The sequence below is a fragment of the Musca autumnalis genome, unplaced genomic scaffold, assembly GCF_047663935.1.
Source record: "Musca autumnalis isolate F117 unplaced genomic scaffold, ASM4766393v1 scaffold_5, whole genome shotgun sequence".
Lineage (NCBI taxonomy): Eukaryota > Metazoa > Arthropoda > Insecta > Diptera > Muscidae > Musca > Musca autumnalis.
In genome coordinates, this window is record NW_027412088.1 from 167,772,710 (window position 1) to 167,784,757 (window position 12,048).

Sequence of the window (12,048 nt, forward strand, 5' to 3'; positions counted from 1 at the left end):
ACCTACCACCTTTTTGTCGATTATAAAGCAGCCTTCGACAGCCCGCTGCGTTCAAAGGTATTCCAAGCCATGTCTGAATTTGGTATCCCCGCAAAGCTCATCCGGCTTTGCAAAATGACTTTAACTGACACGAGGTCCTCAGTTAAAATAGGAAAGAACATCTCCGAAGAGTTTGGTACCAAAAGAAGTTTCAGACAAAGAGACAGCCTTTCGTGTGATCTCTTTAACATCCTGCTGGAAAAGGTTATACGAGAGGCAAACGTCAAAAGAAGTGGCACAATCTACACCAATAGTCACATGTTACTTGCTTATGCTGATGATATAGACATCATAGGCCGATCAGTAAAAGAAGTAACTGATACCTTTATGAAGGTCGAAGGAGAATCTGCTAAAGTGGGTCTGGCGGTAAACGGTGAGAAGACCAAGTTGATGGTGTCGACACGCAATGCGTCCATTGAGCTCGGACCGACTGTGGAAGTTGGTTCCTATAATATTGAGGTAGTAAACGACTTCGTCTACCTCGGCACCTCCGTAAACACAACAAACGACATCAGTTGTGAAATAAAAAGAAGAATTGTATTGGCCAACAGATGCTACTTTGGTTTAAGTAAGCAGTTCAAAAACAAAGCCACATCTCGTCAAACAAAAAAACGCTCTACAAAACACTGATACTATCCGTGCTGATGTATGGCTCCGAAGCCTGGGTACTTGCGCAAGCAGACATGGCAGTGCTTGGTGTGTTTGAGAGAAAAATTCTTCGAAAGATCTACGGACCAATCTGCGTTGACGGTGAATATCGACGTCGCATGAACCACGAGCTGTATCTGCTGTACAACGACATCAATATTGTTAAACGTATCGAGATGCAGCGATTGCGTTGGCTAGGCCATATCATAAGAATGAGCGATGATGACCCCGCTAAAAAGGTGGCGGTGCACGCAGAATTGGCAGGCCAAGGAATAGATGGCGCAAACAAGTGGATGATGAGATGAAAAGGCGCAGTATTCCAGAAAGCGAAGCAACAAATAGAGAGAATTGGAGATCTTGTCTTAGTTCGGCCTATAGGACAAATGTTCTGTAATGGGCCAGCTAAGTAAGTAGTAATGTATTTATCATAACACCTGTATGAGGTTTCTAATTAACGTCATAAGGATGTTTATTTTCAACAAAAGTCCCCTCGTGCAAAATCAATATTATTGGTGGCACCAATAACAGAAAATCTATTCATAGTAAGGTAATGTGGACGATCAACGAGAATTTTGCCTGTTACTTTGTCGTGCCACTGAAAAAGTCGAAGCAGTAAAAATTCGTAGTTCGTATTGTTGGAACAATGAAAATAATATGCATATCTGTAATGTACCATACATGTGTTTTTATGAATTATGTGAAAATGTAAAATGTTTAATGGTTTTTGTTTTATTATGGAAGACTATATAAATTGACCCCATAATTGTGTTATATACATATGTGTATCCAAAATATTTGTATAAAGTAATAAGACACGTGTTGGTGTCACATTGATGTTTTTTGGGCCAAACGAACAGTGGAAAAATACCGATATAGCGCCCCAAAACTGAAAAAAAAATCACATACGCTGATTTAACAATTATTAGTGCAGTATTGATCTAAGGTGTCAATTTATGGACTGGTTTTTATAATATATTTTAGTAGTAAATTTGCGATCGTCGTACAAAGTAATTTTAAAGCTTTATTGTATTTAACATTTCTTGAAGACAGGTAAGTAAAAAATATTTTATATATGTTATTTATTGTAACTCGGATTTTACACATATGTAAATCACGTGACATCCGCTTTTCTTTCAAATTGTGTACTTTGTTAAAGCTATTTAGTAGGGAGTGTCGCAGGATGGCGCGTAGATTTTTTATTTTATTTTTAGTACATATAGTTCTTTTAGCTGCAACAAACTGCAACAAAATATTTTATAATTGTTTTTATTAATATTTTCTATCTAAAATTAGCGAAATTCGGGGGGTACCTTTCTATGGGGACCATATCAAAATGTGAACCTGTGCAGACAATTCTGCGTCGGAATATTTTATACTCCCAACGTAGACTAAATGCCAAGTTTCAACTAATTCGGTTGGATAACGTGGCTATAACCTTCAAAATAACCGATATCGGCGGAACCGTTCTATGGGGGCTATATAAAAACGTGGACCTTTACCGAAAATTCTTATAGGAATGTAAGTATAACCCCAACGGACACTAGATACCAAATCTAAGCCATTTTGGTGAGATAATGTAGTAGAAATCTTTAAAATACCGAATATCGGCAGGTACCGTTATATGGGTAAAAATAAAAATGTATTAAATATAATAATAAATAAGGTACACTTGTCGGTCTAGAGCTGTTCTTATCCAAATTATGGACAAACATACAATAAAACATCGACTTTTATTTTTGACGCGCTAAATCGGTACTTTTTTTCCACTGTGAAACGTAAACGTATTCTACCAGCAGGAATTACCACTACGAAGAAGCCCTCTAAAGTTTGAGTTTTTGAGGCATTATTCTCATATTCTTACCATTTTGTTTTGTTACCTATTACAAACGGATTTTATGTTTTATGCAATTTTATTTTAATTAATTCAAACATATGTAGAGTGGTGCTTGCCCTGATGGGGATCCGCAGCGGATATGTGTTTCTTAGGATTGGAAATGCTGCGGATCGGTTGGGTGGGCATACTGGGGGGGGGGGCAAGATCAAACAGACCCCTCGGTTCAAGTGTTCTAGCCACATAGGAATATAACCTCTATGCATCCTAGCATTCTGCTTTCTTTTCTTACTTCCTCTCTCGACCTTGAGCACGTAAACTAAAATAATTGCATGTAGGTGGAGTGATGGCATAGAAGTTGGAACCCATCCCTTAACGACGAGCGATAAGGCCGGTCACAGACGTGCTCAAACTTCATTAAAATGCCTATAATAACACCTTCTCCTCATGCTGTACGTTGTATGCTACAAACACCGCGTATTGCCAGGCACCACTTGATTTTTTTTTTTGGAAAGTTTGGCAATTTTTATCCTGGAGTTACTCAGGACAAATAAAGAGGGGGTCCAAAAGATGGTAGAAGAAATAAGCGATAACATCGCAAAGACGAAGGTATAAGAAGAACCAGGCGCGGCTTAACAAAAAACAACGGGATGCTCCAAAAGAGACCAATGATACCCCCTCCACTTCCTCGGAAGCGGCGAAGAGGATAAGGTCTGTTCCTCGGGAGACCTAAGCCACCGCTAAGCCGAGTAAGAAGAAAAAGAGCTTCCCACACTCGAATGCCCCGAGCAAACAAATTCAAAATCCACACGAAGGAGACTGCCCAAGGAACCCTTCGAAGGAGGGCGAAGAAGTGAGCTCAGACATGAAGGGTGTGAGTGCGACTGCAGAATCTTCTGGACGACCCGGTGACTCAATTAAGAAGTCCAAGACCTTCCAGAAGAGGAAGATGGTCGCAGAAAACGGAGCGGAGCCGCCAACTTCTTACTACAGGGACGAATAGTGCTATGCAGTGATCGACGCCAGTAGAGGGTCCGGCAGATTGCCAAAAGAACACCAGGAGGCCATCGAAAAACGATCGGCGACAAAATATTGGATCACATCCTGAGAAGTGGCCCAATAAACATAATTAGCAGCGAGCTCAAGTGGGACTTCCTGTGGTTCTACTTGGGCCCAAAAGCAAAACCGACCGCTCTCGAGGAGGTTATAAGTGGAGTAACCACCCCTTGGGAAGGCGGTAAATTGAAGCTGGTGAGGAAGGAGAACGTACCTCACCTGACTAAAGCGGCAGTCTTCGTAAAATGTTATGGCTGCAAGTTGGAGACAGAGCGCATGCTCGAAGTCTTTGAAAAACAAAATGAGACTTTGGCAGTGAAGAGATGGGAAGTCTTCCACAGGGAGGAGAAAGAAGATGGCACTCTCCTTGTGGTAGGAATTGACGACCTCTCACTAGCCAGTCTCTCAAAGACGAAGGGCAGTCACCTTCAAGATTGGATGGGCAAGAGTCGGAGAGGAGAAAGATGCCCAACCACCTAGCCGGGAGGAAAACCTACCGAGCGAAGACACAGAGGGAGACGAACCCATCATCGCCTCCCAAGAAAACCGTCTACTGGACGACCAATGATTGAGGTCATCCAGATCAACCTCCATCGGAGCGAAACGGCAACTCATGCGCTGATGGAGAAAATGAACAAAGGTAATATACATGTAGGTCTAATCCAGAAGGTCTCCAGAAGAACAAGGTCTCTGGATTGAACCATATAAATTATCAACTTTTCTACGCTAGTACAGGTACCCGCCCGAGGACCTGTATTATACTCCATAAAAATGTATGCTTTCTTTTCTCTCCAGAGTTGTCATCGTCTGACGCCACGGTATTGAAGCAAGGGAATGGTAATATATACCTAGCGTCTATATTAAAGTTGTGCCAAAGGAACTATATGGAACTATCTCGTTCACTTCGCAGTTCCAATGGCCCACATTTTTTCTTTGAACAAACTGCGTATACTTAACAACACACGTTACATTTCATGATGTTACTCATACGTTTTGGAACTAGTACAAGGAACTAGGAACTAGATTACGCAACTCTAGTCTATATACCTACCGTTCGACTCCCCGACATTACCACCTACGTCGGAATTGCAGCAGCTGGTGAGGAAAATCAAGCAAACAGGTAACGAAGTACTAGTAGGTAGCGATGCTAAATCACCACATTTCGTGGGGTAGTACTAACACTAACAAAAGGGGTCAAGCCCTTCTAGATTATTTGAATACTAACGACCTAATAACTCTTAACGTAGGAAATAAACCTACTTTTGTTAACAGAATTAGGGAGGAAGTACTAGATATAAAAATATGTTGAGAAAACCTAATAAAAGAGGTAAATTAAGGTACAGACTAGGGCAAGGAGAAGATGAGGAATGCCTAAGTAAAGAGGACATTGACAGTAAAGTCAACAAATTAGCCGAAGCCCTGGTAAAGTCTTTCGAGGATAGTTGTCCCCTACGAGAAAGGAAGTCTGCCTACGAAAAACCCTGGATGACAGGGGAAATTCGTAACAAAGGCAAAGAGGTCCGTAGACTTTACAATAGGGCAAAACGAAAAAAATTAGCTGTATTCTGGGACAACTACAAATCAAAACTAAAAGAATACAACAAACTGGCAAGGAACGCCAAACGTAACTCTCTTAATAATTTAAAAACATGGTTCTCCTCTCCAATTGAGGTAACCTATATGTTTTTATTCAAACCTTAATTTTTTTTATATTTTTAGGAAAAATAGGACTTTCCTCAATTATCAACCAAAACTCAAAGACAAAGGAAAAAAATAAATTCCAACTAAAAAATGTATAAATTGTTTGATTCCATGGCATTCAGAAATAATGTTACTAAAAAGATCACAGCCACAGAAGAAATATGGAAATTGAAATGTAAGAATTAGAAAATAGAATGAAAGATATACACGGCGGAATGGAATCATTCCCTGACCCACTTTTCCAGCCATGAAAAGATTGACATTTATACTTGTGCCCCAGCCTGTGGTCAGAACCAGCCTAAATAACCAGAATCTGAATTCCAATCAGTTTAAGAGCATAAATAAAAATATCACTGATAGCCAATGCACAGAGATTCATCTAGAAAATGGGTTACAAAGAAATGGTATTACTAACTCGATTCTTTGCACTTCCCTACTTTCGAGTCGAACTCAAAAGATGAAATAATAGAATAATTGAAAAGACACGAAAAAGAAATACGTGTGTTTTACGAAGCCGAACAAAAAAAATATTGAAGTCATACTTTATAAGCACAATCGACAAAAGGTGTTGTTTGTTATTAAGTATATTGTTCGGGCCCCACGTTGGGCGCCAAAAAAATAATCTAATATGTAGCATACAACGTACAGCATGAGGAGAAGGTGTTATTATAGGCATTTTAATGAAGTTTGAGCACGTCTGTGACCGGCCTTATCGCTCGTCGTTAAGGGATGGGTTCCAACTTCTATGCCATCACTCCAGCTACACGCAATTTTTTTTAGTTTACGTGCTCATGGTCGAGAGAGGAAGTAAGAAAAGAAAGCAGAATGCTAGGATGCATAGAGGTTATATTCCTATGTGGCTAGAACACTTGAACCGAGGGGTCTGTTTGATCTTGCCCCCCCAGTATGCCCACCCAACCGATCCGCAGCATTTCCAATCCTAAGAAACACATATCCGCTGCGGATCCCCATCAGGGCAAGCACCACTCTACACATATCAACATTAAAACTTCAACAGAATAAACATATTAAAAATTTTAAATATATTAGCGGGAGACTCAATCTTTAGTGATCCGACTGTGGCTGTTTTGTTTGTTCATGTGGATTGGACAACAAACATAACCTTTTTATGAATTGACTTCTGCCACAAATAAACATCCTTATGACACCAACATAATAACCGCTTTTTACTTGTAAAAACTGTCTAAACAGTGTTTTAATATGTACATTGACTACATGGACTCTAATGAGTCCATAATAAAATTTTCTCAAAGCGAGTAAATAGAAATACATACATTAATAATATGGGTTTTAAACCTAATGCTATAATAGAGTGTGGTTCACTTAAAACTTCTTATAGAATTAATTAAAATATGTTTTGGTTGGAAATTTTATCTATTTTCATATTTTACACTAATTTTCTCAAAATTCGTATACCGACCGAATTTACCACATTCGTGCTTTTAATTTATATAATCTTGAATTTTAGTTACTATTCTTGCCCTTATTCTCAAAAACATCAAACATATAAGTTTTCATCACAATTTACAAAACACACATGTACGGTACATTACCGGTACGTTATGTTTTAGTGAACCGACCAGTGCACTGTGGTCGAACTTGTATGGGAAGAGCGGCCAAAAATACTTCCTGAGCAGATAACAATACGAAAATTTCAGTAAAGGCTAGTTTAGCAACACAAATAAAAAGAAGCAAAAAAAATTCAATATAGGTCCAAGGTTAGGTATAGCTCCCATAGAACGGTACCCCCTGATTTCAGGCATTTTGGGGGTCTTGACCACATCTTTCAGTGAATTTGGCTAAAATTTGGCTATCGGTATTCCCTAGTGTTAGAATATCTTCTAGATTTTTTTGAACTGGGTCCACCTTTTTATAGGGTCCCCATGTAATTGTACTGCCCGATTTTCGGAATTTTGAGGGTTTCATATAAGTTATTAAATCGAAATGGCCGAAATGCCACTTAATCTTTCGTGGATGTAGGCTACCCCCAGAAAATTGTCGATTAATGTAGGTCCACCCTTTGATTTTGTCCCCATAAATAGGTACCGCCCAAAATTCGGTATTTTTAGGGTTCTAGCCGTAATAATCAATCAAAATGGCTGAATTTTTCAAATTTTACATTGAGGACCACATTTTAACGTATTCTCATATAACTGGACCTCACAATGCCTCTTCTATATATTTAAAAAGCTGAAATGTATCACCTGCACATTTGAAAAAATTACAAAAACACCCTGAAATGTACCCTTAGTATTTTGGGAACCAGTTCCAAAGATGCGGAAAGATGCAACTGAAAGTTTGGAAAATATAACACTTAGACTACTACTGATCTTTTAAAAAAAATTTCGTTAGGGGGAAAGAGGGGGAACATAATTAAAACTTTACATGAAATTGAATTATATTGAAGAAATGACATTACAAAAGTCCTTTAGTCAACACACGTATTCAATAATGAATCCCAAAAATTAACAAACACAAAACTGCATAAAAATTAAGTTAATACATTGTTTTTCAATATTCGAATTATGTTTGGTCAATATAGAGTTCATTTAGTTTGATATTGATATTTTACGTTCACCTAACTTTTGCACTGAATTCACCTAGAAATCCAACCTCTTAAATTTTCTCTTTCTTGGTGCCATTCTCAAAGAGTACAGTAAGAAGTAGTCCATAACAAAATTGTTTTAGAGAAATTTAACATGTTAGTATTAGATATGAACACATTTGGTACCAAAAATTAGACTTTTATTTTTTAATTTTGGCCAATGCCAGCGACCACTGTGCAGTGGTACACTACGATAATCGTACTGTACCCCAGTCGGTTCACTAAAAAATCGTAGCGTGCCGCAGTCGGTACACTGAAAATCGTTGTTTACCGCTGTCGGTACAGTAAGATTTTCGTTGTGCTCCGGTACAGTATCACTAAAATATTTTTTAGTGTTTGTGTACCGGTACGGTACATTATCGTAGCGTACCTATCCACCTTGGTACGGTACAGAACGGTACGGTACAATACCATAGTGTTTATTTTCGAACACTAAAGTAAATTAGTTGTTCCATTTTACTTCAATACAACTCGTGGTGGAAAGTATAACAAGTTCAAATATAAGTATCAACGGAATATTTTTTTTTATTTGAAAATTTTGCCTTTTTAGGCGAGGATCATTTTTAGTATTAATTTTTAATTCATTTCTCGTTGGAATCGAGCTTAATGATCAATAATGCATCTGAAAAAGGAAAGTCGACGATTCGAACCCGACGATTCTGTGACATGCATGTTTCGCCTTCGGCAAAGGCTCTTCAGACATATCGGATGTGCATCGGCTTCGCTGTCTCGAACTTTTCTTCTTTCAAATGCATTTTCTTTTGTTTTTTTTACAACGACAATGGGGATTTTCCCATTTAGTTATGCTTTCATGACAAACGCTTAGCGCTGCCTTTAAAAGTAAAGAGTTTGGCTCTGAACGCTAACACGCCGTAATAAAGTCTATAGTGGAGATGGGTCGGCATATGATAACCTATAGCACTACCGCCGTGCATACCTTAATAGTCACGACTTCAAGTAACTATAGTTAAGTATAAGTTATAAGTTAAGTATAAGTATACTTATTTTAGTGGCCAAAAATAACCGCTTATTTCGCGCGACATGCTCTTGTTAAGACAAGGGATTAGTAAAGGATTTTGTAATGAATATTTTTGCTGGGAAGAACTATCTATGACAAAATTGTCAATCCAATCCAAGGGGTGCGCCTAAGCAACATAATTGTGTAATATTAACATTTTCGAAAATTCAAGACTCATATCCTGCGAAGTATGGACTACCGACGGAAAAATTTATAACATTGTGATCAGAATAACAAGGACTACCTATGGTGAACATTTCAACTAGATCGGTGGGATGCTCCAAAAACAAACTCTTAATGACAATTTTTTTTAAATTTCACAGTCTTTCCTAACCGGATAGGATGAATAAGGTTATTGTAAAATTTTCCTGTTTTCAGTATTTCAATACGATCTCCAAACAGAAATATTATTTGCATACATAAATCTTTAATAACATCTATAAATTGTATAAGAAATTATATTGACAAAATAAATGCAATGTAACACAGTTCGTTCGTCGTTCAATGTTTGCATTCAATTACGGATATAAATTAATTAATATTGCCATAATAAAATGTTCAAACAAATCGAGTTTGTCGACGAAATTAATTCAGTTTGAATGCAACAGTTGATATTGAAAGAACAACTTACACAATGAGAAATATCTCAATACTAAGTGAAGAATTGCAAAAAATTGCCAATGAGGAATTGGGTGAAGTTCCAACTCGAATTGCTGAGGACTTGGCCACCCTACGTTTATGGTTAGAACATCAGCCGCACATAAAATATCGTGATGATGATCAATTCCTGTTGCAATTTTTACGAGGTTCTAAATATAGCATGGAAAAGGCTAAAACAAAATTGGATTTATACTATTCGCTGAAATCCCGATATCCTGAAATGTTAAATCTCTGTGATGTTGATGATGTGAAATTTCGTGAAGTTTGTAATTTGGGGTAAGTATATTAAATAAAATTTCAAATTAAATACAATTTGCTGATTTAATGTTTATTTTGCAGCACCTTTCAAACTTTGCCCAAACCTGTCAATGATATTGGCCCTCGCATTATTGTTGGACGTTTTTGTTATCCCACAAATAAATATACCATTGAGGACATATTTCAAGCTGGGTGTGGCCTACACGAAATGTTACTAGTCCAAGATCCTTATGCCTGTATCTGTGGCATTGTCTACATTGTTGACTTTAAAGAGGCCACTGCTAGCCACTTTCTGCAAATGACACCGAACTTTTGCATGAAACTTGTTTCATTTTTTGAAAAAGCTATGCCTCTGCGCATCAAATCTGTGTATTACATTAATACCTCGGAGGCAGCTCAGCAATTTTTTAAGATTTTATTTCCATTCTTTTCACAAAAGTTAAGGGAAAGAGTAAGATATCTTGAAAAGAATTATGTAATAGTCATCTAATATGGTTTCTTTTAGATACATGTCATGGGCGATGATTTAACCGAAATGATAAAAGATCTTTCACCGGAGAGTTTACCCCAAGATTATGGTGGTAACTTGAAAAGTCTTAGGGAACTTACCTTGGATTTTAACAAAAACTGGGACAGCTTTCGTGAGTTTTTCAAGGAAAATTTGAACTATGGCACAGATGAAACTCTACGTCCTGGCAAGCCACTTGATATTGATGGACTTTTTGGTGTTGGTGGTTCTTTTAGAAAACTTAATGTGGATTAATTTTAATTGTGCGAATAATTTTCTTGGTAAATGTTAACGAAATCAGTGCCAGAGTATTTATATTTTTTCTTTTCAATAAAAAATCGATATTTTATTATCAATTATAAAACGTGGATTTTTAAAGAATATTTTCCAGAGTACCTTCCCATCAACAAACGTAGATTTTTAAAGAATATTTTCTAGAGGACCTTCCCATCAACAAACGTGGATTTTTAAAGAATATTTTCTAGAGGACCTTCCATCAACAAATGTGGATTTTTAAAGAATATTTTCTAGAGGACCTTCCCATCAACAAACGTGGATTTTTAAAGAATATTTTCTAGAGGACCTTCCCATCAACAAACGTAGATTTTTAAAGAATATTTTCTAGAGGACCTTCCCATAAACAAACGTAGATTTTTAAAGAATATTTTCTAGACGACCTTCCCATCAACAAACGTAGATTTTTAAAGAATATTTCCTAGAGGACTTTCCAAAGGTGGATTTTTAAAGAATATTTTTTAGAGGACCTTCCCATCAACAAACGTGGATTTTTAAAGAATATTTTCTAGAGGACCCTCCCATCAACAAACGTTGATTTTTAAGGAATATTTTCTAGAGGACCTTCCCATCACCAAACTTGAATTTTTAAAGAATATTCTGTAGAGGACCCTCCCATCAACAAACGTTGATTTTTAAGGAATATTTTCTAGAGGACCTTCCCATCACCAAATGTGAATGTTTAAAGAATATTTTCCAGAAGACTCTGCCAGGAATAAACGTGGAGTTTTAAAGAATATTTTCTAGAGAACATTCCCATCAAGAAACGTGGATTTTTAAAGAATATTTTCTAGAGGACCTTTCCATCAAGAAACCTGGATTTTTAAAGAATATTTTCTAGAGGACCTTCTCATCAACAAACGTGGATTTTTAAAGAATATTTTCTAGAGGACCCTGCCAGCAATAAACGTGGAGTTTTAAAGAATATTTTCTAGAGGACCATGCCAGGAATAAACGTGGAGTTTTAAAGAATATTTTCTAGAGGACCCTGCCAGGAATGAACGTGGAGTTTTAAAGAATATTTTCTAGAGGACCTTCCCATCAAGACACGTGGATTTTTAAAGAATATTTTCCTTCCCATCAAGAAACGTGAATTTTTAAAGAATATTTTCTAGAGGACCTTCTCATCAACAAACGTGGATTTTTAAAGAATATTTTCTAGAGGAACTTCCCATCTAAAAACGTGGATTTTAAAAGAAAATTTCCAGAAGACCTTCCCATCAACAAACTTGGATTTTTAAAGAAAATTTGAATTTGAATTTGAATTTTTAAAAGAATATTTTCTAGACGACCTTCCCATCAATAAACGTGGATTTTTAAAAGAATATTTTCTAGACGACCTTCCCATCAATAAACGTGGATTTTTAAAAGAATATTTTCTAGACGACCTTCCCATCAATAAACGTGGA

At 37.1% G+C, this 12,048-nt stretch overlaps 1 protein-coding gene and 1 long non-coding RNA gene across 2 annotated transcripts in view; both read left to right on the top strand.

The window, feature by feature from the left end:
- The window catches only part of LOC141387428 (uncharacterized), a 145,469-nt gene that overhangs the window by 25,549 nt on the left and 107,872 nt on the right, over positions 1 to 12,048 (top strand). The window lies entirely within an intron of this gene.
- On the top strand, positions 9,487 to 10,670 carry LOC141405888 (alpha-tocopherol transfer protein-like). The gene is made up of 3 exons (XM_073990754.1): positions 9,487 to 9,855; positions 9,919 to 10,288; positions 10,343 to 10,670. The coding sequence occupies exons 1-3, from the start codon at positions 9,554 to 9,556 to the stop codon at positions 10,598 to 10,600; spliced, it is 930 nt and encodes a 309-aa protein (XP_073846855.1). The 5' UTR covers positions 9,487 to 9,553; the 3' UTR covers positions 10,601 to 10,670.

Coding starts and splice junctions, on each gene's coding strand:
- LOC141405888 (XM_073990754.1), top strand. CDS start 9,554: ATGAGAAATATCTCAATACTAAGTGAAGAATTGCAAAAAATTGCCAAT. Junction 9,856..9,918: donor CGTGAAGTTTGTAATTTGGG/GTAAGTATATTA, acceptor TTTATTTTGCAG/CACCTTTCAAACTTTGCCCA. Junction 10,289..10,342: donor CACAAAAGTTAAGGGAAAGA/GTAAGATATCTT, acceptor GGTTTCTTTTAG/ATACATGTCATGGGCGATGA.